At 43.0% G+C, this 26757-nt stretch overlaps 1 protein-coding gene and 1 non-coding gene across 2 annotated transcripts in view; one reads left to right on the top strand and one right to left on the bottom strand.

Annotated features, from left to right (window-relative positions):
• Positions 1–384: 384 nt before the first annotated feature.
• On the bottom strand, positions 385–459 carry Trnas-cga (transfer RNA serine (anticodon CGA)). The gene has a single exon. It is a non-coding gene; the product is annotated as a tRNA-Ser (tRNA).
• Positions 460–23243: 22784 nt separating this feature from the next.
• Positions 23244–26757, top strand: part of LOC126456899 (arp2/3 complex-activating protein rickA-like) — a 109554-nt gene continuing 106040 nt past the window's right edge. Inside the window, exon 1 of the mRNA XM_050092751.1 lies at positions 23244–23356. Within this exon, the coding sequence (XP_049948708.1) occupies positions 23244–23356 (113 nt within the window). The remainder of the gene's footprint in view (positions 23357–26757) is intronic.

The raw sequence follows: 26757 nt of genomic DNA, 5'->3' as shown, positions 1-26757 counted from the left end.
AATATGTGAGAACATTACATGTCATTTAATTGTTAACAATGTAGTTGTAAAATTACCTTGCTACAAAATAGGCTCCAGAAACGGTAATGTTCAAATGAAACTCGTACGTACGTTATTGCACTTAACGTTCCTGAAAATGACTGTCCATCTCACAAGCTGTACACAGACTAACTTTGCAGTCACGACAAAGGTTGCTCAGTTTACTTGTAGGAATATTTATGGCAGACCTGAAGTGGTGATATATATCGAAATGTGTATATGAAATTTTTATTTTTGAACCTTACTTTCTATACTCACATTTTGAATTTGGACAAGTGACAGTGATCAGCTGAAACATGTATCTGGAATACTTGTTGTATGAAACTTCCTGGCAGATTAAAACTGTGTTCCAGACCGAGACTCGAACTCGGGACCTTTGCCTTTCGCGGGCAAGTGCTCTACCAACTGAGCTACCGAAGCACGACTCACGCCCCGTCCTCAGATCTTTACTTCTGCCAGTAACTCGTCTCCTACCTTCCAAACTTTACAGAAGCTCTCCTGCGAACCTTGCAGAACTAGCACTCCCGAAAGAAAGGATATTGCGGAGACATGGCTTACCCACAGCCTGGGGGTCCCGAGTTCGGGTCTCGATCTGGCACACAGTTTTAATCTGCCAGGAAGTGTCATATCAGCGCAGACTCCGCTGCAGAGTGAAAATCTCATTCTGGATACTTGTTGTATATTACTGCCCTGAATTCTACTGAAATTAATTTGGCTCTTCCAGAAAAATCATTTAAATGCATATAACTTAGATCCTAACAGGACTTGAACTCTGCCCTATGCACTGAATTATTCGTTGAAAATATTTAACTTTATCATGCATTTAGTGACGGAATTATGCCCTGAAACTGAAAAAAAAAACTTTTTGTGGGACCTGAGATTATACGCAAGAGGCGTTGTTTAATCTCTCTCTGTCTGTTCTGCACCTCGTACACTCGAACGGCTGGTACGCAGAAAACAAATATATTCTCGTCCGCAGCATTCGTAGCGTTAGCTGTCGAAAACGTGAGTAGTTACAAGTTTGTGGAGCAATAGGAGAAAATGAAAATTATTGATTTGTGTTAACGATACCACTAAGCGATCGGATAAAAATAAATATATTACAAAAAGGAATGGAGGTTCCAAGTAGAGACAGTATAGGTATATACGTGGACATGTTCGGAAGGCACATTACGAGTGACCACGTGTTTTAAAAGTACAAGCATCACGAACTCAGACACTAATCATGATTACAAAAGGCACTGAGAATGTAAGTCGCTATTAAGAAAGAATACGGGAAGCAAGAACATCCACGTGGTGCTAAAGGCACGTCGTATTGCCAACTGGTCGTCATACAGGTTTATATGTGAACGCGTGACCCATGGAAATCCACGAATCGAAATTCCATGTCTAGAATACGCCTAGAATGTGGTTTTAATTTTGAGTGATACTTGACACATGGAGCATGTGTTCTCTCAGACAAAGATTTCTACCTACGTTTCATGTAACGGAAGTTGAGGTCACATTCCCTGACCGACTTTACCAAAGGAAAACAAATGCAGCACACGTTTGGTCTGGATCCTAAGGATTTCCTGCTTGAAGTACATCGAAAGTGTCGGGTATCTTTGCTTCAACAAATATTTCATCAGCTGGTAGCTGATGTTTTATTAGCAGATTGATGAAAGTTAGAATGATAAAAGTTTTTTTTAATAGTATATACAGCCAAGTCAGCCAACAATCGTACTGACAAAATATACTACATTCTTATGAACCGTAACACTTCAGCGCCTCATTCACATCTGTACAACAGAAACCACCCTACAAACCATGATGGAGAGTAGACAGGTACCAGTATCTACCTCTCTACTCTCCGCCCTTTCCCAGTTCCACTCGCGGAAGAAACAGGAAGAAAGGCTGCAGGTAATGCTCTGTACGGGTACTAATTTCACTAACTCTAGCGTTGTGGCCATGACGTGAAATATATGTTGGTGGAACTATAATGTTTGTAGACTCGTGTCGGCACGTTCGTGGTTCTTCCGGAGATGCACATCGTCTTTCTTGTTACGTATCCCACCTGAATTCGTTTAGCATCTCTGACAGAGGGTCTCTGAACGAAAATGTGGCAGCCGGCCGTGGTGGCCGAGCGGTTCTGGGCGCTTTAGTCCGGAACCGCGCGACTCCTTCCGCCGCAGGTTCGAATCCTGCCTTGGGTATGGATGTGTGTAATGTCCTTAGGTTACTTAGGTTTAAGTAGTTCTAAGTTCTATGGGACTGATGACCTCAGATGTTAAGTCCCATACTGCTCAGAGCCTTTTGAACCATTTGAAAGTGTGGCAAATCGTGCGCTCCCTTTTGAATCTTTGCTGTGTTTTCCAATAATCCAACGTAGTAACGGCATCAAACCGACGAACAGTACTCTCAACAATTGGTCTAATGAGCTTTTTTCAAGCGACCTCTTTTTTTCCTAAGGACTCAACACAATAAATCTGTGCCCACCACCTGAATTTCCCACGGTTGCACCCTACAAACAGTTATTTTGAACATTTGAATGTTGCTGACCTCTTCCAGTGACTGATCACCCATTAATGTAAGCGAGCAATATCGTCTATATTCGTCTACTTTATTTAGTTTTAGAGTCAGCTGGCCAACTTTGCACCTCATCATTTCGTAACAAAATTCTAACGATGTCATCACGTTGAACATGAGAGCGTCGTCCAAAAACAGACTCAAAGGGTCTCATATATTACTCGCCAGGGTATTTACACACAATTCATCATGAACAGCTTGCGTTATCACCCTGCACTGACGTACACTGGACGCCTCAGTTCTAACAATACCCCTCGTTACCAACAACACACTGAGTCCTATTCTCCTGTTTGCTAACAAGTCTTCAGTCCACTCGAGTACGGACGATGTTTCTTTGCTAGCTGTCCCTGAAGAACTGTATCGAAGGTTTTCTGGAATATAACGAAAGCGGTGTAAGCAGAAGCACCGCTTTCTAGTGCCTTATGGCTCTATTCGATGAACAGAGAAAGATTTGACATCATCAGCACCTGCATAAATTATGTTGATTGCGACGTAGAAGTCAGCACACGTGTCTAGAACACACTAACGAACATAAGGTTGTGACCTCCCCCTCACTTATCGACCTTAATGACAGTGAAAAATTAAGCCACGTGTACCTAATGGAAATTTGGGAAAAGCAATCGTCACCGAAGTTAGTTTGTCGGTAAAGAGGGAGGAAAGGGTTACATCTTAATGAAAGGAAAACGCAAATGAAATTGATGGAAATTAATTTTGAGAAAAGGGTAAAATTAATAAAGAAAGTAAATGTCCGGTCGTTACGTTTAATAATTAATTGGCGTTAATTAGATATTTGTGATTTGGGGAAAATTACGGTCGCCAGTCCTATGGACAACTACTATAATAACTGAAAATGAAAGATTAATGCACACATAATTAGCACTAAAGGCGTGGCAACTGAAGGTTAACAAGTGTAGTGTGAAAAACTGAATGTTTGTCAGAAGTAATAAATTTCGCTACACTCTGACTTAATTTAGGTAAAGAATTAATAAAATCGGAAAATTGAAAGTTAATTTAGTGACTGAAATTAATAGTGAACTTTGTTTCTGAAGCCCTACGAAATTCAACAAAATAAGGTTAGTCTTGGGCTACCTCAACAATCATTTCAAAAGCCACTTGAATCTAGGCAATTTAGAAATAAGAGATTTAACTTTGAACTTGAATTAAGTGATTCTGAACAATTAACAATAGTAAAATTTAGTACGTACCAAGCTAAGCTGCAGTCATAGGTAAGCTAAAATGTGGTAACAAAACTCGCACTCTTAATTCGTGCTTGTGCAATTTAAATAATGTAGCCAGCTATGAATACTTTAACTGAACTTTAAAATTAAAGCAGTGAAATGAAATGTAATTACTTTAATGCTAACGTTTGAATTTCAACGACACTCGGGTTCATTCCAGAAAAGGAAGAGACCCTGCTTGGTAATGCAACTGGGGCAAGGAGCAACAAAGGTTCATGCTAAGTTGCTGTATATTTATATACCATATTTTAGGTAATGGAGTAGTTTGAAAAACTGAAGTCTGCCGTACGGTTCTAAAACTTTACGTGCTTTCAGTCTTCCTTGTTGGTTGATTGAAGGTTTGAAGTCATCGATCGAGGAGGTGGCGACAATCACTTATTGTCGACCGTCGCTGTTGCAGAAGCTGGATGTTGGCGCGCCTTCTTCTCGACACAGTCACCAGGCGAATCGGGCTCTTGATGTGCGCCAGCTAATGCTTCCCGTCCGCGACACCGTGTCAGAAACTAACATAGCAATTCGAGCGCAATTACATGCTGCCAAACCCCGAAAGCGCGGCAACTCGCGGGAGCGTCGCACAACACACCTGCTCCACCGCCCTACTCCAGCCAGACTCCCTCTGCCCGCGCACCATGCGGCAGAATTAAGACTACCAGAGATCCTAAACACTTTGGTTCTCCACATGACCTATCGATGTAGTCGTTCGATAGCATAGTTTTCCCTAGGCCAGACCCAGCGTAAAAATACAAACAATATTTACAAAACAAACCAATTATACATCGATATATATATATATATATATATATATATATATATATATATATATATATCGATGTAGTAATATATGAAGACACAGAAATGTCATATGTTCAGGCAACAAAGTAAGGAAAAAAATTTATAGTACAATAGATGGAAATAGGAGGATACGCATTTCCGGCGTTACAAGGTTACGGCCAGCGCCCACTGTTGGATAGAATGCCGCCAGTTAGCGTTGGGAGTCCCACACGTACTGCCATCCCAGCAGTCGTGAAGGCAACACCCTGGACATAGGAGAAGGTCATACCGAAATAACAATGAAACCATCACATCATAATGTTTTGGCTCACCGGTGTATGTTTCTTAATTCTCCAAAAAACAGACGTCATTAAGTCAGGTGAATACATCGATACATAAATATTTAATTAGATTATGGTTTTGCACCATGTATTTATCAGAAGTTAGAGAACTGTGTAACGAAAGTATCTATGTGGAGCACAGACGAATGGGAAATCATTCTACTGGCAATACGTTCTCCAAAGGGGAAATCCACAGGCAGACGTAAGCTACTTACCCAGAGGGTACATTGTAATGTCTTTTTGGGAATTCATCTTGGGTATTTATAAACTGCTTCAGCTATATGTAGTCCTCTTGAATCACTAACGTTTCGTGAAACTGTAAGCCACCTCTTCACGTGAACATCTGTTTAACAATAAATCCAGAGGGAGTAACAAACCCGAGATACACACTACTAAGGTAAATTACGTATTTTAAAATTTTAAAATTTTTTTTTTTAAAGTATTAAAAACATTTACATGGGAATATCAAAATGTTAGTACTAACGTAATTAAAACATTAGAGCGGAAAAGCTCGGAACGTTTTTACCAACATTTGTTGTCCGTCAGAATAAAACACCGCTAAAAGACAATACGTCATGGAATAAAACAGCCGCATTCCAGTACAGTACATGGATCCTAAACAAATCATACCATAGTGATCCACTGATAAGGAGAAAATAAATGAAAACTACTAAGACCTAATTTTGGGCCATAGTGAAAAACCAAGAAGAGGTTGCCACAAAATGGAGGTATGTTCTACCTTGATCAAATCCGTCAAGCAGATAGTTATTGACGGAAAAGCAGAATCTAAAAACCGCACTTACCGCTTCTTAGATCTGAATATGTGGCTTCTACTGCCACGAAACCAGTAGTGATCCAATAATAAAGTAGTAAATACAGTTGAAGCTGTCTGTTAATACCCAAGATGACTACTCATAGCTGTGGTTGCCCCACTTACAAGGTTGTCTGGTAACTGGGAACGGACGTCTCGGCAAAGGCAAAGGTGGTCTGTCGTTCGCGTGCTGCTGTCGCGTGCGTGTATCGTTAGTGGTTGAAGATTTTGTGAAACCACAACTGGGCGACGAAGTGCTGGACGTCCTCGCCTCATCACGGAACGTGGGTGTCAGAGGGTCACACAGGCTGTGAAACAGGGCAGGCGACGATCGATGGTAGATCTGACGACAGTTTACGATGCCGACGCAAGCTCAGGCGTTATGGATCGCACTGTTGCTGTACACTGTCAAACGTGGGACTCTGCAGGTGGTGATCCCTACATATTCGCATCTTGACCCAACGACATTGGCAATTACCATTCAGGTGGGCGCGGAATGATGGAGATGGGACTATGGATCAGTAAGCCGGCCGATGTGACCGAGCGGTTCTAGGCGTTTCAGTCCGGAACCGCACTGCTGCTACGGTCGCAGGTTCGAATCCTGCCTTGAGCATGGATGTGTGTGATGTCCTTAGGTTAGTTAGGTTTAAGTAGTTCTAAGTTCTAGGGGACTGATGATCTCAGATGTTAAGTCCCATAGTGCTCAGAGCCATTTGAACCATTTTAGATCAGTAAAAGCGTGTTGCCTCGACGGATGAACCATCTTTCTGGTTACAACAGGTCTGGAAATAACGTCATCTTGGAAAACGGCTGCTAGAAACATTCGTCCGGCCAAGGATGGAGGCCGACTGGAGGCTTCCGTGGGACCTGTGGTAGTGACAGAAGGCACCATGGCAGCTGTGTACCACGTGATCATTATTGTGAGTGTGAGATGCCGGTTGAGCTGTTTAGCATACCCCTAAGGTGCTTTAAGTCCGATCTCTGGTAATTAACAGTGAAGGGGAAGCTCCCCATAAGATCAAGCAAATTTAAGAAACAAAACAACGTCGGGAAATAGAAACATCTTAGCGAAGGAAAACTAGTTGGGGTAGCCCAAGCGAGCATGAAACTATGGATGCCACACCACATGTGATTATATTGAAGATTAGGCTCATCTATCTACCACTGAACACCAGTAGACTCGCCAAAGTGCATGATGGAAGCATCGACTGGCTGCGAAAGTTGAAACTCTGCAATTAAAACATGGTGAAAGTTACCTAGCCTCGCATCCCCTTCAATTCAGTGATTGCATCACCGACACATTGTTATCACTCTTATAGGCGTGTAGCTGGAAGACAGACGCAGTAACAGCGGGAAATTCTGAGAGCAGCTCTGCCTCTGTTCTAAAACGGGATATCCTTTTGTACCAAAACAGGTATCGTCTCCTTGGTCGTCTGGTTGCAAGTCTCTACTCTTCCGCCCACAGGAAGCAAGCGTTTATTCTGATGATATTCATGTCGGGACTCCAGCGGGTACATATCGTCATCTTGACACAATATTTCGACAGTCCACTTGGCAGCCATCTTTAGGCGAGTAAGCCGTCGCACTATCTCGACGGAACTACAAGCGGAGCCACAAGCGTTTATTCTTCTCTCGTTTGTCTACAAGTTATCTCCAACTTAAACTCTCTGTGGCTGTTTCTGCGACTGTAGGGATCTCTCTGGACAGTTGCAGCAGGTATTGCCAGTTCTGTCTAATAACAATTTCGTAAATAAGTTAAACTCCTATCAGTGATTTTGTCACGATTAACCAATGATGACCCAGTGGGGAAGGAATTCAGAAACTCTCTGCTACTCCATAACAGGCTTCTAACCCAGGCGTATCGAAAGGCATTCACGTATGTAGAAGAGCACGCGTTCTACGGAAATAGTTAATGTGAGCTCATCAGATGCCTCACTGCAACGATTTTAAACTGTCTAAATTACTTCGTGCTGAGACCATAGACCTAATGGCAGATTCCACTAGTCTTTCATTCTGCCATTTGCACCTGGCTACACACATAGAAGAAGTAATTAGCTGAAATGTCTCTGGTAGTATTGAAAATTTTTTGCAGTTATGATGCAACGTCAAAGGGCTGCCCTACACCGATGATGAGACTGTGTACACCACATTATGTAATATGTTGCATGACAGTTTGGGGATAAGCTGCCACATAACACCACCGTCTTGTTGTGTATAAAATGGATGCCGATGAAACGTTCTAAGATTTAACTGTAGCACAACATAATCAAGGACATTTTAACTGGTGTCTGGGTACTATTTTCGTTTTTTGTGTCTCTTTGCCTGACGTGTAACGTGATGTCAAGGTAAATATGAAAACACACAATCATACTTATGGGCAGGCCTCCTCACGCTCACTCATACGTACTGATGAAAAAGTGTATTTATTTGGAATATATTTAAACTCTGTGTTGGCTGTAAACAGAACTCTACTCTTGCCAGCAGCCAGTGAAGTCAAGCATTTCGAGTTCAGACCTTGCCAGCATCCAGTGTTTGCAAGCGATGCGTATCGGTTATATATTAGAAAACTTTTTGTCTCTTGTGGTACGCCGTCTGCGGTGGCCAGACAGTTCTAGGCGCTTCAGTCTTGAACCGTGCGACTGCTACGGTCGCAGGTTCGAATTCTGCCTCGGGCATGGATGTGTGTGATGTCCTTAGGTTAGTTAGGTTTAAGTAGTTCTAAGTTCTAGGGGACTGATGGCCTCAGAAGTTAAGTCCCATAGTGCTCAGAGCACTTTGAACCATTTTTTTTTCTCTTGTGGTACAGTGGGCTCAGCACCAGTATAAGGTGTGGAGTGGAAGTGGCTGTGGGTTATGGGGGAACAGAAATGTTCTAGTAGTCACACACTTTCATTAATAAAGCATTTTCTATTGGGTCACAATATCCAAATGTGAAGTAAGGCAAGATCAAAAAGTTGAAAATAAAAATCAGCACCCTATAAAAAAAACTATCACGAAATCATAAAATACTCATAAAAACTTCGATTACAAGATAAATCAGTCTCATCTAAAAGCCATAAATTCAACTAAATACCTAGGTATTACAATTACGAATAACTTAAGGGGCTCCGGAAAGGCTCAAAATCATGAAAAGTTCAATTTTTACTTTTTTGCGTTTTCTGAATCTGCAGACTATTACCTTTTAATAGATATGTAATTTATTCAATTCCGAAGACTACAACTATTTTTAAATTTTTTTTGAAATGTGTTCTACATGGGCGTGACCCACTGTGGCGCTGTTAAACTGCTGTCAAATGGTGTTATTATTAACGTCCGTGTTCATCAGGTACATTTTAGTGATGTGAGATAAAGTATGTGTTGTGGCTAACCTGTGATGGTTCAATATATATCGCTGGTGTGATTGTCGATTGTTTCATGTTTATTTACTTTGTCGTTATCTCGAAAATATTCGTAATTAATGCTGTTTCTTGAGTCTCTGTTTTGTTGAAGTATAATAATGAGTAAAAGTAAAGTTATTAGAAATCCTCTGAAGGCTTTTAAGAAAAGGAGAAATGTTGGAAAGCCAAAGGTATGTGTTATTACTGTAAACAATAAAGACGATAACCAAGTGAGTGAACCTAACCTCTCAAGTACACCTGCCCATAGCAGTCAAAGTGGGAAAGAAAATACTTCACAGAAGAAGCTTGGTTCAATGAGTGAAAACTATGAATGTTTTATGGGCGAATCGGATGTGAATGAAATATTTGATATGTCGGTTCTCAAAGGAATTTTTTCAAACTGTGTAAGATGTATTCATTGTAGTGAAGTTGGTCTGGAACTCTCCATAATAAAGCACGTAGGACTTACTAGTGAAATACAACTGAAATGTGATAAGTGTTCATACATGACCACCTTTTGGAACAGTGTTGCAGTAACTGCAACTGAAGAAAATGGTAGCAAAATCTACGAACACAACAACGAGCGATGCTTGCTTTAGACAAGGAACGCCTTCGGGCTGCAGACAGGGCTGTAAAGAGTCTAGAAATACAAGCAAGAGTAAACAGGAGGAGGAACAAGAGGAAGCTGGAGGAGGAGTTTGCAGAGGATGCAGATAATCCATCCTATGGACCTGGAATGCACTATAAAGTTAATCCAATCTTTGTCGCTCGATTCCCAAAACGTTTATTTTCTCATACTAATTACATGTTTTCTAAGGATCTTCCAAACATATTTGTTTCAAATTTTCAGTAAATGTTACACTGTACCTTCTGCATAATTTAACACAGCCTTTTTCCAAAAAACTGTATATTTTTGAATATATAAATAAAGAATTGCAAAAAAATGTTGTGAATTTTCATTACGATTGAAAAAAAATCATCTTTAATAACTGAACTAAAATTTTGTAAAATCCCTGTGTTGTTGTAGCCCATATTCCAATAAATAATCTGTAAAAAGTTCAACTTCCTACCTCAAATACTTTGTGAGGAAAGATGTAATTTATAAGCGTTATTTTAACATTGCAAGTATAGGGCGTTCCGGAGCCCCTTAAATTGGAAGGAACATATAGAAAATGTTGTGGGGAAGGCTAACCAAAGACTACGTTTCATTGGCAGGACACTTAGAAAATGTAACAGACCTACTAACGAGGCTGCCTACTCTAAGCTTGTCCGTCCTGTTTTAGAATACTGCTGCGCGGTGTGGGATCCTTACCAGATAGGACTGACGGAATACATCGAAGAAGTTCAAAGAAAGGCAGCACGTTTTGTATTATCGCGAAATATGGGAGAGAGTGTCACAGAAATGATACAGGATTTGGGCTGGAAATCATTAAATGAAAGACGTTTTTCGTTGCGGCGGAATTTTCTCACGAAATTCCAATCACGAACTTTCTCCTCCGAATACGAAAATACTTTGTTGACACCGACTTACGTAGGCAGGAACGATCACCACGATAAAATAAAGTAAATCAGAGCTCGTACGGGAAGATATAGGTGTTCATTCTTTCCACGCGCTATACGAGATTGGAATAATAGAGAATTGTGAAGGTGGTTCGATGAACCCTCTGCCAGGCACTTGAATGTGATTTGCTGAGTATCCATGTAGATGTAGAAAATAACCACGAAAACATTAACTGCTTCCGTTTTCATTAAACTTTCAATCAAGTGGGCAAGGTCTTCAGTGACTAAACAAACAGTATGTCTACCTACCACCTAACCACTTATAGAATTACATTCATCTGTAGAATAACATTCATCACAAAAACATTCATAAAAAGACTGAGCTCTAGCTTTCTCTTCTCGAAATCTTCAAAAATAAAGACAAAAATCCAACGAAGGTGGCATGTTCGGTAACTTGAACAGGATGTCACACTCATGAATCTCCACGTGGCACAGTCAGACAGTTCACTGTGGGAACACACAAATACAGGGCCATCAATATGAGAGTTTCACTGTAGGACTACAGCATGCAGAGAATACAGCAGAAGGCCCAGTCACTGCCAGTGCACTCCAAGAGTGGACTTCCAGGGCATCAGGACAACATTGGCCAGACAAATCTTCCATGTAGTCGGTGCCACTATCTGCTAGCTAACGTCCTCCTCAGCCACCAGCAGCCAGCGTGTTCTTCGGCTGTTGCCTCCAAATGTCCACACATTCAGTTCCTCCCAGCCAGGCTGGCCACAGCTGCTCCTGTCGTTCAGCTTGTCGACACCGCAGGCGCTATAGTGGTGTGCATACACGAAAGCGACGGCGTGATGTGTTTTGCGCAGAGAGAGACAGAGAATACTCTGTGGCGGCGTCGGTGTGCTCTGTCTCTGTCTGATGGCCTACACTGCAGCTGTTGCCTACCCTGGTGACTGGCAACGCAGGGGTGAGAACTACATCTGGCCATTGCTTACGCTTCTGACTCTGCGTAGCAGAATTTATGTGCTCGGAAAACTATCGCATCCGCTTCTTGACATAATACTTGTCGTGCTTGCCTCATGCCTTAGGGGTTGCGAAGCAACTCAAATCGCTTGATACGGGCAAGTCTTCAGGTCCAGATTGTATACCGATTAGGTTCCTTTCAGATTACGCTGATACAATAGCTCTCTACTTAGCAATCATACACTCCTGGAAATGGAAAAAAGAACACATTGACACCGGTGTGTCAGACCCACCATACTTGCTCCGGACACTGCGAGAGGGCTGTACAAGCAATGATCACACGCACGGCACAGCGGACACACCAGGAACCGCGGTGTTGGCCGTCGAATGGCGCTAGCTGCGCAGCATTTGTGCACCGCCGCCGTCAGTGTCAGCCAGTTTGCCGTGGCATACGGAGCTCCATCGCAGTCTTTAACACTGGTAGCATGCCGCGACAGCGTGGACGTGAACCGTATGTGGAGTTGACGGACTTTGAGCGAGGGCGTATAGTGGGCATGCGGGAGGCCGGGTGGACGTACCGCCGAATTGCTCAACACGTGGGGCGTGAGGTCTCCACAGTACAATGATGTTGTCGCCAGTGGTCGGCGGAAGGTGCACGTGCCCATCGACCTGGGACCGGACCGCAGCGACGCACGGATGCACGCCAAGACCGTAGGATCCTACGCAGTGCCGTAGGGGGCCGCACCGCCACTTCCCAGCAAATTAGGGACACTGTTGCTCCTGGGGTATCGGCGAGGACCATTCGCAACCGTCTCCATGAAGCTGGGCTACGGTCCCGCACACCGTTAGGCCGTCTTCCGCTCACGCCCCAACATCGTGCAGCCCACCTCCAGTGGTGTCGCGACAGGCGTGAATGGAGGGACGAATGGAGACGTGTCGTCTTCAGCGATGAGAGTCGCTTCTGCCTTGGTGCCAATGATGGTCGTATGCGTGTTTGGCGCCGTGCAGGTGAGCGCCACAATCAGGACTGCATACGACCGAGGCACACAGGGCCAACACCCGGCATCATGGTGTGGGGAGCGATCTCCTACACTGGCCGTACACCACTGGTGATCGTCGAGGGGACACTGAATAGTGCACGGTACATCCAAACCGTCATCGAACCCATCGTTCTACCATTCCTAGACCGGCAAGGGAACTTGCTGTTCCAACAGGACAATGCACGTCCGCATGTATCCCGTGCCACCCAACGTGCTCTAGAAGGTGTAAGTCAACTACCCTGGCCAGCAAGATCTCCGGATCTGTCCCCCATTGAGCATGTTTGGGACTGGATGAAGCGTCGTCTCACGCGGTCTGCACGTCCAGCACGAACGCTGGTCCAACTGAGGCGCCAGGTGGAAATGGCATGGCAAGCCGTTCCACAGGACTACATCCAGCATCTCTACGATCGTCTCCATGGGAGAATAGCAGCCTGCATTGCTGCGAAAGGTGGATATACACTGTACTAGTGCCGACATTGTGCATGCTCTGTTGCCTGTGTCTATGTGCCTGTGGTTCTGTCAGTGTGATCATGTGATGTATCTGACCGCAGGAATGTGTCAATAAAGTTTCCCCTTCCTGGGACAATGAATTCACGGTGTTCTTATTTCAATTTCCAGGAGTGTATACAACCGCTCGCTCACCGATAGATCTGTACCTACAGATTGGAAAATTGCGCAGGTCGCACCAGTGTTTAAGAAGGGTATTAGGAGTAATCCATAGAACTACAGACCTATATCATTGACGTCGGTTTGCAGTAGGGTTTTGGAGCATATACTGTATTCAAACATTATGAATCACCTCGAAGGGAACGATCTATCGATATGTAATCAGCTTGGTTTCAGAAAACATCGTTTTTGTGCAACGCAGCAACGCAGCTAGCTCTTTATTCGCACGAAGTAATGGCCGCTATCGACAGGTGATCTCAAGTTGATTCCGTATTTCTAGATTTCCGGAAAGCTTTTGACACCATTCCTCACAAGCGACTTCTAATCAAGCTGCGGGCCTATGGGGTATCGTCTCAGTTGTGCGACTGGATTCGTGATTTCCTGTCAGGAAGGTCGCAGTTCGTAGTAATAGACAGCAAATCATCGAGTAAAACTGAAGTGATATCAGGTGTTCCGCAGGGAAGCGTCCTGGGACCTCTGCTGTTTCTGATCTATATAAATGACCTGGGTGACAATCTGAGCAGTTCTCTTAGGTTGTTCGTAGATGACGCTGTAATTTACCGTCTAGTAAGGTTATCCGAAGACCAGTATCAGTTGCAAAGCGATTTAGAAAACGTTGCTGTATGGTGTGGCAGGTGGCAGTTGACGCTAAATAACGAAACGTGTGAGGTGATCCACATGAGTTCCAAAGGAAATCCGTTGGAATTCGATTACTCGATAAATAGTACAATTCTCAAGGCTGTCAATTCAACTAAGTATCTGGGTGTTAAAATTACGAACAACTTCAGTTGGAAAGACCACATAGATAATATTGTGGGGAAGGCGAGCCAAAGGTTTCGTTTCTTTGGCAGGACATTAGAAGATACAACAAGTCCACTAAGGAGACAGCTTACACTACATTCGTTCGTCCTCTGTTAGAATATTGCTGCGCGGTGTGGGATCCTTACCAGGTGGGATTGACGGAGGACATCGAAAGGGTGCAAAAAAGGTCAGCTCGTTTTGTATTATCACGTAATAGGGGAGAGAGTGTGGCAGATATGATACGCGAGTTCGGATGGAAGTCATTAAAGCAAAGACGTTTTTCGTCGCGTCGAGATCTATTTACGAAATTTCAGTCACCAACTTTCTCTTCCGAATGCGAAAATATTTTGTTGAGCCCAACCTACATAGGTAGGAACGATCATCAAAATAAAATAAGAGAAATCAGAGCTCGAACAGAAAGGTTTAGGTGTTCGTTTTTCCCGCGCTCTGTTCGGGAGTGGAATGGTAGAGAGATAGTATGATTGTGGTTCTATGAACCCTCTGCCAAGCATTTAAATGTGAATTGCAGAGGAATCATGTAGATGTAGATGTAGATGTAGATGCCACCCCTAATGAACAACATAGGGGCTACGTTACCACATCATGCATGAACTAACATGAAAATCAACGCTAAACGCGCTACATACACCGCAGTGCACGAGCTACAACGAGACGCGGCAGAATGACGCTATTGGTACTCTGCTCCTTGGTAATGAGCATTACCCCACTCACCACCACCTTCTTGTGTGAAGAGGAGTATAGCAGCAGACTCTTACGAACCCTGCTCTCTCTCTCTTGCAGCAGCGAGAAAACTCCTCCAGCGTTAGCGCCACCTGCTGTATGCGGTGGAACTTCAACTGTGTCACAAAAGCATGCCACACTTGTTAATGAGTGTATGAAAAGCTTACAAATTACACGTGTGAATTATGTTGCATGTGGGTTTGTCGAGATTTCTTACTGATGTGAGCACGCGACTTTGTGGCGACTGTGGTTTTGTTACTTTAACGAATCTAAGGCAAACAAAATAACTGGCATCATATTTGAAATTTAGACTAGGTCAGTTAACAGTCTGTCTGAGCCTGGCGATCCAAATCACGTATCGTAGCGACCAATGTCAGCCAGCAGTAACTGATCAAGATCCGACACTTCGCATTTCACTGCACTGGGATGAACTACTTGCCGTAAAGAATATAATGATGTTGGGAGCAACATACTAAAGAACTGCTAAAGCGCCTAAACAAGTCTGTGTTTGCAATGCGAATGATGTCAGACATTGAAGATATAAATATTAAAAAAACTGGTATATTTTGCTTATTTTCACTCCATTATGTCATATGGTATCATATTTTGGGGTAACTCCACTAACAGAGAAAAATTTTATAGAGTACAGAAGCGTATAATAACAGTAATGAATACTGTAAATCCAAGAACATCATGTCGAAACCTATTCAAAGAATTGGGCATATTAACCACAGCCTCTCAGTGTATTTATTCCTTAATGAAGTTTGTTGTAAATAATACATCTCTTTTTCCAACTAACTGCTTAGTACACAGTATCAATACTAGGAATAAGAACAATATACATAAAGATTTAAAATCACTTACTCTTGCCCAGAAAGGAGTCCGGTATTCAGCAACGCATATTTTCAATAAGTTACCAGCAACCATTAAGAGTTTAGTTTTAGACAAAGCACAATTCAAACATAATTTAAAAGAATTTTTGGTGGCCAACTCCTTCTATTCCATCCATGAGTTTCTCAACAAGTGCAGTAGACCATTTTAATGAAAATTTATTATACTTTAATTTTTGACAATACTTGGTTGTAACAGCCAAGTAACTACCTACTGTGTGAATGATGGATGTATGGAAAGCAGATGTAAGTCTTAAGTCTGTAAATAGTGGAAGTTTAATTTTAAATCTTGTACATAATCCGACTGTTCTTAACTGAGGATCACTGAACTGAATAATTTACTTTAGCTTTGACAATGTTTGGTTGTAACAGCGAAGAAACTAGCAAATGTCTGAATGATGGATTTAATGAAAGCAGATGTAAGTTTTAAACCTATGAATATTAGAAGTTTAAATTTAACTCATGTACATAATTTTAATATTTATTGACTGAGGATCATTAAAATTAATGAAACTCATGTTTTTCTAATTACATTTTTGTTATGTGTTTATCTGACATGTTCCACACCCAGGAGGATTCCCTCCTTTATGGGTCTATGGAATGAATAATTAATCTAATCTAATCTAATTAGTGTTTCAGGGCGGTAAACAGCGAGATCATCAGGGCCCTTGACGTGAGGACGGTATTTCAGTACTATTTACAGAACTCTGCGAATGTTTTCGTTGCGTTAAGACCAAACTGCGTCCTCCGTATGTTTTGCAATCACAGTACAAATGAGGCCAGCACCGTGGACGCAATGGTAACATTAGTAGCGGGAGGGCTGCACCGAAACAACAATAAAACTGTCGAAGTCATACCGCTCCTTTCTTAACTCTCCAAGAAATCTCCCTTATTAAGTCTGGTCAGTTCATAGATATGCAAATATTTAATTAGATGGTGGTTTTGTTTCGTGCATTAATAGAGAAATTAGAGAACTGTTGTAAATCGTGCTCCTTGTTAAAATCGCCAAAACAAACAATTCTGAAGCTACACGAATGCATAACCGTCTGTAAATCTTAAGAGCACGTAGCATTAGAAAACACAGAAGAAAATAACGTGATGCAGTGCTTTGTATTGTACGAGAGGCGTTCAGTAAGAAATGCAAAACTCTTTCTGAAAGCACGATGGCTTTATTCAGGATTCCCACACACCTACTGTTTTGGCTGCAAAATCATATTTTTTTCAACATAATCTCCGTTCAAATCGTCGGCGTTACTCTACTTTACTGGCAGGGCCCTGTATGCCCGCATGGTAACACCCTACTGGTCGATGTCGGAACCAAGGTCTTGTTCCATCAACAACTTGCCATCAGCCACGTGCTGCTTCCCGTGGAACTCATCCTTCATCGGGCCAAACAAATGGAAGTCAGAAGATGCAACACCAACGCTTTAGGGTGGATGAGAAATAACAGTCAAACGAAGATTCGTGAGCCCCTCTCGGGTGCGCAGACTTGTGTAAGAGCTTCCGCTGTCACGGAGGAGGAGAAGTTCGTTTCCATTTTTGTGGTGACGAACACGCTGAGTCTTTTCTTTAGTTTCCTGGAGGCAGCACAGCACAGCACACTTCAGAGTTGATGGTTGCACCATGAGGGAACACACCACACAGAATAACCTGACCGTCACCGTGACTTGACCGGTTGAGGTCCCTGCAGACGTTTTGCAAGCGCCTATGAATATCTGCGATGCTCTGGTTTTCTGCCAAAAGACAGCTCTCTTCTTGGAACGGATCTCCGTTACATATGCCATATTGAGTCCTACATATAGCATCGCCACCTATAGAAACTTAATGAAACAACAGCGGCTGAAGTGGGAATATTCCACGACGTAGCGCAACAAATTCGGCAAATTTTCAGACGAAAGTGGCCGAGAAAAAAGTGTGTGTCATTACTTGTTGAACGCCCCCCATAGTTAATACCTTTTGCAAGTTTATCCCTTCAGAAAATATAAGAGACACATCATTGGATGGTACTGAAAAATTTTCAAAGGCAATTCTATGAAGAAGGGCTACGTTACCCTCATGGTTAGTTCGCACCAACTTGTTAATAACCTTGCAAAAACAATTAGTTTTCTTATGCGTATGATTTAATTACCGTTTGACAGCTATGCACAGTAGAAATCATTAAAGGACTTATTACCACTAATTAGAGCTTCTGGGTCGTACCATATCATTAGCAAATGAGATAATTACGGATTGACTCGTTCTGGGATAGTTAATCATTTAATGTACACCAGGGTGGAGAAATCAGGAGTAATGTTTTGAATTTTCAAAACTCTGATGTAATCAAGTGACTTGCAGTAAATCAAAGAGAGTTCGCATTACATTTTGAAAAAGTTACGTTAATTATCTGCAGTCGGTCTAGGTCTGTCATCGTACATAAGAAAAATCACGCCTACAACACACCAACGAAACTGAAAAATCTGCTGCCTGCTACAGGTGTTTGTTTATATACTGTCCCACGTTCGTCCATTGCAGGCATTAAATGAAAGTGGATAAGAAAACAGGTAACAAGTTCTGGTTCAGGATACTGAGGTGGGGCGGTTTAATTTGGTACGGAAGGCCTGAGGTGGTTCTGAGTCTCGTTATTTCTTACAACAGTCGCGGCTACAGTAAGAATCGACACTTGGCAGGGATTACGGACAACGTCTACCCCATCCACTGTAAGAGATCAGAGGAGAGGCGCCGCTCTTTAACGAGTCCGTGTTGCCTTCTCGCCAGCGGTTTAACGAGCGCGGCACGGAAGAAGCGCCGTGGAAGCTTTCGTCGCTCAGGGCTGCCTCCAGGCGGTGTTTAAACGAGGAGCAAATCCCTCGCACAACCGGCGATCACCTCATTTATTGGCGGACAATGGATCTACAGCAAAAGGCGGGCAGGTTCTGAAAGGTCTAGCAGCGGCTGACAGGCAAAAGTACTGCGCCCTCCACTTCCTTTTACATAAACACCACAGATTATTTACAATATCCATCAATTAACTGCTCAACAAATCGCAGACGATGTTTTACTTAAGAATCTTTTTTATTTCAAACAAAGTGAAGTGTATTTCTCCAGAAAGTTTTGCTACTGAACCGTCGTGAGTGATTAAAACAGTATGCTGGAAGGAGAATAGAACCTGGAACTTCTGAATTTCTCGGGCAAAAGTTCTATCGACTGACCTATCCAAGCACGACTCACGATCTGCCCTCACAACTTTGCTTCCGCCAGAACCTCTTCTTCCACTCTTGAAAATACTTTGAAGTCCTACTTTGTGACTTGGAAACAAGCATTTCTGGAAGAAAGCAATTCCGAGAGGTAGGAGATAGATACTGGCGCAATTGTAGCTCTGAGAACGGGTCGTGAGTCGTGCATGGTCGAATAGTATTTGGAACTGAGGGAGAAAAGAACTATTACAGTGAGAACCGCCTCAAGTGTGATAACCTTCGGTCACGTTTTGGGGCCAGATAAACGTTTTCCCGGCGCTAAAAGCAAAACCTTCGCTTCATTTGTCGGTGTTTTTTTCTCTTCTCGCCAATCTAAAGCGCACTGACACACATGAATTTATCGTCTTTTTGTCATAGCAGCATTAGAGTTTCCCGTTTTATCTAGGAGTCAGGTATAGACCGTCAGTGCACAGTTTGCGTGTGATTCTGAAGAAGGGTTAAGAGCTGGAAGCGACGGTTAAGAGTTGGCTATCATCCAGCAACACAGTCACGTGATGGAATAAGACAGTTGGTAAAATTAGTTAACATTACAAAAAAATAGATTAAAATGTAAGGTGATGGATACTGCATGTATACAGACAAATCATTTTTTAATTACACATGAGTATCTTCAGGAGTGCGGATAAACACAGGTTTTTTTTTTTTTTCAACTTTATTTGACTTCGGTACGCTAGTCAAGCCATAGTCGCAGTAAGTTACAGAGAGTTTACGTGTCTAGTTTCGGTAAAGTCCAGTCACCATTATCAAATGTAACAAGTATGAAATAAGCCTGCTATTAATTATGAGAACATGAAATATAAGTAACATCTAACCACAGCACTTTGTATTTCAGGTTCTCATAATTAATGGCGACTCATTTCATACTCGTTACAATTTGATAATGGTGGGTGAGCTTCACCGAAACTAATCATGTAAACTTTCTGTAATTTCTTGGGTATTAATAAACTCTTCAGCTGTATTTTGGTCCTTTATTACTGTACGAATACCGGTTTCGTGGCGTTAAAGCAGAGCACAAGCGACCGCGTCCCCTGTACGCGGTTCCATATAGATTGGGGAAGCGATCACTGTGATAGGATTTGTTTTACACCCATCCTCTGCATTGGAATTTCGTAGTTTTTAGTCCATGACATACCGTCTTTTAGCGGTGTTTTGTATTTGACAGACAACGAATGTTGGCAAAAAGATTCCGAGCTTTTCCGCTCTAATGTTTTAATCATATGTCACATGAAGATGTGGCTTTAATGCCACGAAACCGGTAGTGGTACAGTAAAAAGGAGTAAAATACAGCTGAAGCGATTATTAATACCCAAGATGAATAAGCATAGCTGTGGTTGCCCCAGCTACAAGGTTTTTTGTGATTTTTTGCGACTATGGCTTGACTATTGTGCTGAAGTAAAATACATTTTAAAAATGACGAAGTATTGTTTGATGTAACTATAGACACGTTAGAGGGATTGGACAAAAACATGAAACTCCAAAAACACAATACATTACCATTCCTAACACGGAGTTTAAAACCCGTTGAAATTTAAAACACCTTCCAGTCGTCTAGAAACGAATAAATACAAGTCCTGTGTGGTCTTCAAGGGAATCTTATATGGACTCGCATTCGGGAGGACGACGGTTCAATCCCGCGTCCGGCCATCCTGATTTAGGTTTTCTGTGATTTGCCTAAATCGCTCCAGGCAAATGCCGGGATGGTTCCTTTCAAAGGGCACGGCCGTCTTCCTTCCCCGTCCTTCCCTAATCCGATGGGACGGATGACCTCGCTGTCTGGTCTCCTTCCCCAAAACCAATACGCCAATAAGGAATCTTATACCACTGTCAGTGGAAAACAGTGGCAAATTTAGGTCTCGATGGTGAAGGTGGATAGCGTTCACACAAGCTTACCTCCAAAGCAGACAACAAAGACTCAATAACAATGCGCTTTGATGAGTGTGGTGGCCATGGTAGATATGACAGTTACTGTACCAACATTGAGCAACACTGTACCATGAGATGGACCTGATCAATCAAAATGGTCGCAGTCCTGGTAACAATGCGTCCTTCCAGAGAAACTATGGTGGCGATGGGATACTACGATGTGGTTGCCCAAATCATCGGCGAAACCCAGCCCACGGCTTCATGTCAAGCACATTTGTGTTACTGATGGATCGTTTGGGAATTCCAGATCGCCTTGATACTATCCGTCTGTGGAGATCTCTTCGCGTTGTTTTGATGTAAAAATATTCGCGAGTGCGAAGTTCCGTTCTGTAGTTACTTTTTCAGGTCTCGTCATCTAATTTATCGTCAGAATCCTCTTTAATGTCCGTCTTTCACGATCACTCAACACACACTTCAGTCCGCATTGTGACTTAGCGGATGATGTTTTTCCACTTTCCCCGTATGCGGTATAACTCTTCGATCGGTGCCCGTTGAAACACCGAACACTTCGGCTCCTTCACTTGCGAAACAATTCGCCCACGCTCGAATTCAGTTAGCTGAGACATAATGTACTCACGGCTACACAGAACATTGTTTAAACAATGACTGACTTATGGCGGACATGTACAGCTGCCGTTCGTGGTCAACAAACAGCGCGATCTGTAGGCTTGGCTATTAGGCTATTACCTATATTTATATTCAAGCATGTCCGCCTCCATAGGGTAGCGGTAGCGTTACCGCTTACCAGGGGGGGGGGGTGACGGGTTCGATTCCCGGCAGGGGACGGGGTGTTTTGTGTCCTTCATCATCATTGACTCGCAAGTCGCCGATGTGGCGTCACCTAAAAAAGGACGTGCAATCCGGTGGCCGAACTCCCGCAAACGGGGCCTCCCGGCCAACAAAGCCATACGCTCATTTCGTATTCAAGAATGTATTTCGCGCAGTGTTTCCGTGTTTTGTTCAATCTCTGTAGTTCAACTAACAAACTCTTAAAAAAAATTACTATCAGCTCCAACAGTTTACCACAAATAATTTATATCACTGAGGTAACTATAATACGTTCACATTCTTGTAATACGCGTGAAATTCTTATTTCAGGGGAGAAGAAAAAAAAAAGACAAATATTCCGTGCCAGTTCTCTCAAATCTGCTCTATGCTTTCTCTAACTCGTATCTAAAAGTAGTTCGAACGATACGTCAATTAATGTTCCATAAATAATTCCTTGCTTAATGTAATAATTTGACGGATGAGTTTCGCCATAACAGGCAAACTTTTGATTACAGGGATCAGCATGCTGGAAACAGACTTTTGGATTTTGATATATGTACAAGAAAAGTTTCAGCAACAGTTCCTGTAATAAACAATAACAGGTTACAGATATCTATGAAACAGGTCTCAAGCATTTTTTTAAGAGATACTTTTGTACACGACTGAGAAGTAGACAAAATAAAATGTTTTGTGATCAATACTAAAACAGTAACACAATCAAACGTTTCGAAAGGAAACAAAATATGCACGACATGAAATAGACAAAGCAACATGTTGCTAAAAATATTTTAAACAGAAATAAATTGCGCATGTCTGTGAAGCGAATGGAGCGGAAAGCTGTAAAAGAACTTAAAATTTTCAATTATAAAGAGCTTTACTTTTAGGAGCCCAGGCGGTCGCTCGCTTGAGAACAAGTTATAGAACGTAAAGAATACAAATTAGATTTACATAGGAAGCGAATGAGAAGCAATACACACGCCCCTCAAACACAACAGTCACATGCAACAGAAGTAGTTTTTTGGGCCACAAATAATAAACCAAAGAAAATACTTAAATTCAGTGAAAATGATTGTTCAAATACACACACCAATAGCACAAAATACAATTAAATAAATTTCGACTGGCTGTAAATAGACAAAAGAGAGTGTTACACAAGACTGCACACTTGCCAATTAGAAAAACGCGTTAATGTCTGCTTTTGGCTACACAATAAAACTTACTCTCAGAACGCAAATCATGTAGAAAGTGAAAGACAGCACGGACCACTCCCAAAACACCACGGAAATAAAGCACAAGGGGTAAACTCGACTGCAACTATTTAACTTCAGAAATACAAAATAGTTAAATTTAGAAATGCACGCACCCACAGTGCACAGTGAGAGTGGCTGTCAAACGAGCGCTAGTTGTGACGACATTCAGGATGCTGATCCACCTTTAGTGCATCGTCAAAGCTGTGGTCAGTGGAATGAACACGCAAGCGACACTCATTGGTTACACTCTGAAAATCTGTCTTGCGAGTCGCCACTAACGAATTAACGCCCACCATGATTCCTGCATTAGGCCGAATTCAATCATGGTCGATGCTGACTGCCACGTCTACCGACCAAGGCAGCAGGGAATTAACCAAAAACCAACAGAAGCGTCAGGCCTCGGCATCCCGCAGACTAAATATGGCCTAAGTTTGAGGTAAGTTCAAAAATGGTACTTAAACCTAACTAACCTAAGGACATCACACGCATCCATGCCCGAGGCAGGATTCGAACCTGCGACCGGCAGGTTCCAGACTGAAGTGCCTAGAACTGCACGGCCACACCGGCCGGCAATTGCGGTTCATCGTATCGCGACATTGCTGCTCGCGTTGGTCGAGATCCAATGACTGTTAGCAGAATATGGAATCCGTGCGTTCAGGAGGGTAATACGGAACGCCCTGCTGGATCCCAACGGCCTCGTTTCACTAGCAGTCGAGATGACAGGCATCTTATCCGTATGGCTGTAACGGATCGTGCAGCCACGTCTCGATCCCTGAGTCAACAGATTGGGACGTTTGCAAGACAACAACCATCTGCACGAACAGTTCGACGACGTTTGCAGCAGCATGGACTATCAGCTCGGAGACCGTGGCTGCGGTTACCCTTGACGCTGCATCAGACAGGAGCGCCTGCGATGGTGTACTCAACGACGATCCTGGTTGCACAAATGGCAAAACGTCATTTTTTTGGATGAATCCAGTGTTCTGTTTACAGCATCATGATTTTCGCATCCGTGTTTGGCGACATCGCGGTGAACGCACATTGGAAGCGTGTATTCGTCACCGCCATACTGGCGTATCAACCGGCGAGATGGTATGTGGTGCCATTGGTCACACGTCTCGGTCACGTCTTGTTCGCATTAACGGCATTTTGAACAGTGGACCTTACATTTCAGATGTGGCTCTACCGTGGCTCTACCCTTCATTCGATCCCTGCGAAACCCTGCATTTGAGCAGGATAGTGCACGACCGCATGTTGCAGGTCCTGTACGGGCCTTTCTGGATACAGAAAATGTTCGATTGCTGCCCTGGCCAGCACATTCTCCAGATCTCTCACCAATTGAAAACGTCTGATCAATGGTGACCGAGCAACTGGCTCGCCACAATACGCCAGTTACTACTCTTGATGAACTGTGGTATCGTGTTGAATCTGCATGGGCAGCTGTACCTGTACACGCCATCCAAGCTCAGTTTCACTCAATGCCCAGGCGTATCAAGGCCATTATTACGGTTAGAGGTGGTTGTTCTGGGTACTGATTTCTCAGGATCTATGCACCCAAACTGCGTGGAAATGTAATCACATGTCAGTTCTAGTATAATATATTTGTCCAATGAATACCAGTTTATCATCTGCATTTCTTCTTGGTGTAGCAGTTTTAATGGCCAGTAGTGTACTAACATAGCGCATACAGAAACCTCCAGATTGAGACGCACAGCTCCAAAAGTGTCACCTAAAGGCATAAGAAACTGGGTTCCTGGCCCCCCTCCATCGGGCAGAATTAACAGTCTTTAAGCGCAGTACTTCTTAAACAGCCTTCATAGATAATTTCAAACAAATGCAAAGCAGGCCAATAGCTTCAGGACTTCAGGTAGGCACCGGATAATACTGCCCTGCTGCTCGTGGCTGCAAACAAGTTGTTCACATCACATGTCGGTGTATTCAGCACACCACAATTGACCGGCGCTCGTCGTAACCAGGTAGCACGAGACGAGAGCCGCTCCTTCCTCACTACACTCGCCGTAGCAACGGTCAACGCTGCAGGAACACTGGGCCCCCGAAGACCAAAGGCCCTCCCTGCAATCGCCAGGACTGGGAATACTCAGACACCGAAGTCCAGCTCCGTACCTAACTCACCACTCGCCACCTCACAGCCCCAGAGGGATCACACAACCCGGCAAAGATGATACGACGAGGGACAGGCTCGGTGAATTGCCCGCACACGTGGCGCCAACAGGATCAAAAATGGTTCAAATAGCTCTGAGCACTATGCTCAGTACTTCTTAAACAGCCTTCATAGATATTTAACTTCTGAAGTCATCAGTCCCCTAGAACTTAGAACTACTTAGACCTAACTAACCTAAGGACATCAGACACATCGATGCCCGAGGCAGGATTCGAACCTGCGACCGTAGCAGTCGCGCTGTTCCAGACTTTAGCGCCTAGAACCGCTAGGCCACTCAGGCCGGCCAATAGGATCACGCGCCCCCTCACATATGCCGCCATGACTCAGCTGCTATGTTCTTTGGCTTCAGGAAGGCATTTGTTACCGTCCTCCACTTCTGTTTAGTGAAAAAAAAATACAAGCTTATCAAGTACCGAACCACATTTGCTACTGGATTCAGTACTTGCAGACAGAACTGAACACGTCGCTCATCTACATCCACATCTACATGGCTACTTCGCAAATCGTAGTTAATTCCACGGCATAGGGTTCATCGAACAGCCTTCATAAAATTCTCTGTTATTCCACTCACGAACAGCGCGTGGATAAACCAAACATTTAAATCTTTCTGGGCGAGTTGTGATTTTCCTTATTTTATTAAGATGATAGTTACTCCCTATGTAGGACGGCATCAACGAAATATTTTTACATTCGGAGGAGAAAGTTGGTAATCGAAATTTCATGCGAAGACTGCCCCTCAATGAAAAAGTCTTTATTTTAATTACGTCCATCTCAAATCCTATATCACGTCCGTGAACTCTTTCCCTCATTTAAAAAAAAAAACGTGCTGCTCTTCTTTGAACTTTCTCGATGTGCTCCGTTAATCCTCTCGGGCAAGGATCCCACACCACGCAGCGGTACTTCAAAAAAATAAGTCAGACAAGCTTAGCGTAGGCAGTCTGTTTAGTAACAATACAGAAGCAATAGTAGAGCTAGTGGCTGTATGAGTAGTCATGTTCTTAGCTCCTAAACCACAGGCCTTAGAGTTCATTTGGACTGTTTTTTTTCCAAGCCTTTATCCGCCCTATTACCCTCCCATCCCTTGTTCGTACGTTATGTAGCCCAAATTCGGATATCATATCATTCAAAATTTTTAGTCTTTCAGCGCTGAAGTCCTCGCTTATTGTCAGAATCGTCTTCGTGAGTTTCTTCTTTATTGAGAACGTTTCAAACCATTTATATATGATCCAGACTTCACGATTGTGGGTATAGGTCTCACAGAGCACAACGTTTTACTCGCATTCTATAACTCCTGATTATAGAATATGCTGGGTCTATATTTTTTCTCACTTTAAGGCAATTTGTTTCCTTTTACTTATCTTTGTCAATGAATGGTAACTGGTGAGTGATGAAAAAGAAGTAGTTCGTATTAGTGAGTGACCAGTTGTGATCCGATCTCTAAGTGAATAGTGCGGCTGGTCCCGGCGGAGGTTCGAGTCCTCCCTCGGGCATGGGTGTGTGTGTTTGTCCGTAGGATAATTTAGGTTAAGTAGTGTGTAAGCTTAGGGACTGATGACCTTAGCAGTTAAGTCCCATAATATTTCACACACATTTGAACATTTTTTCTAAATGAATAGTTTTGCCGATCTCTAGTACAGTTCCCATCCTAGTGTTTC

This window comes from Schistocerca serialis, chromosome 1 (assembly GCF_023864345.2).
Source record: "Schistocerca serialis cubense isolate TAMUIC-IGC-003099 chromosome 1, iqSchSeri2.2, whole genome shotgun sequence".
NCBI lineage: Eukaryota > Metazoa > Arthropoda > Insecta > Orthoptera > Acrididae > Schistocerca > Schistocerca serialis.
The sequence above is the reverse complement of the archived record's forward strand: the minus strand, read 5'-3'. Positions and strand labels throughout refer to the sequence as shown.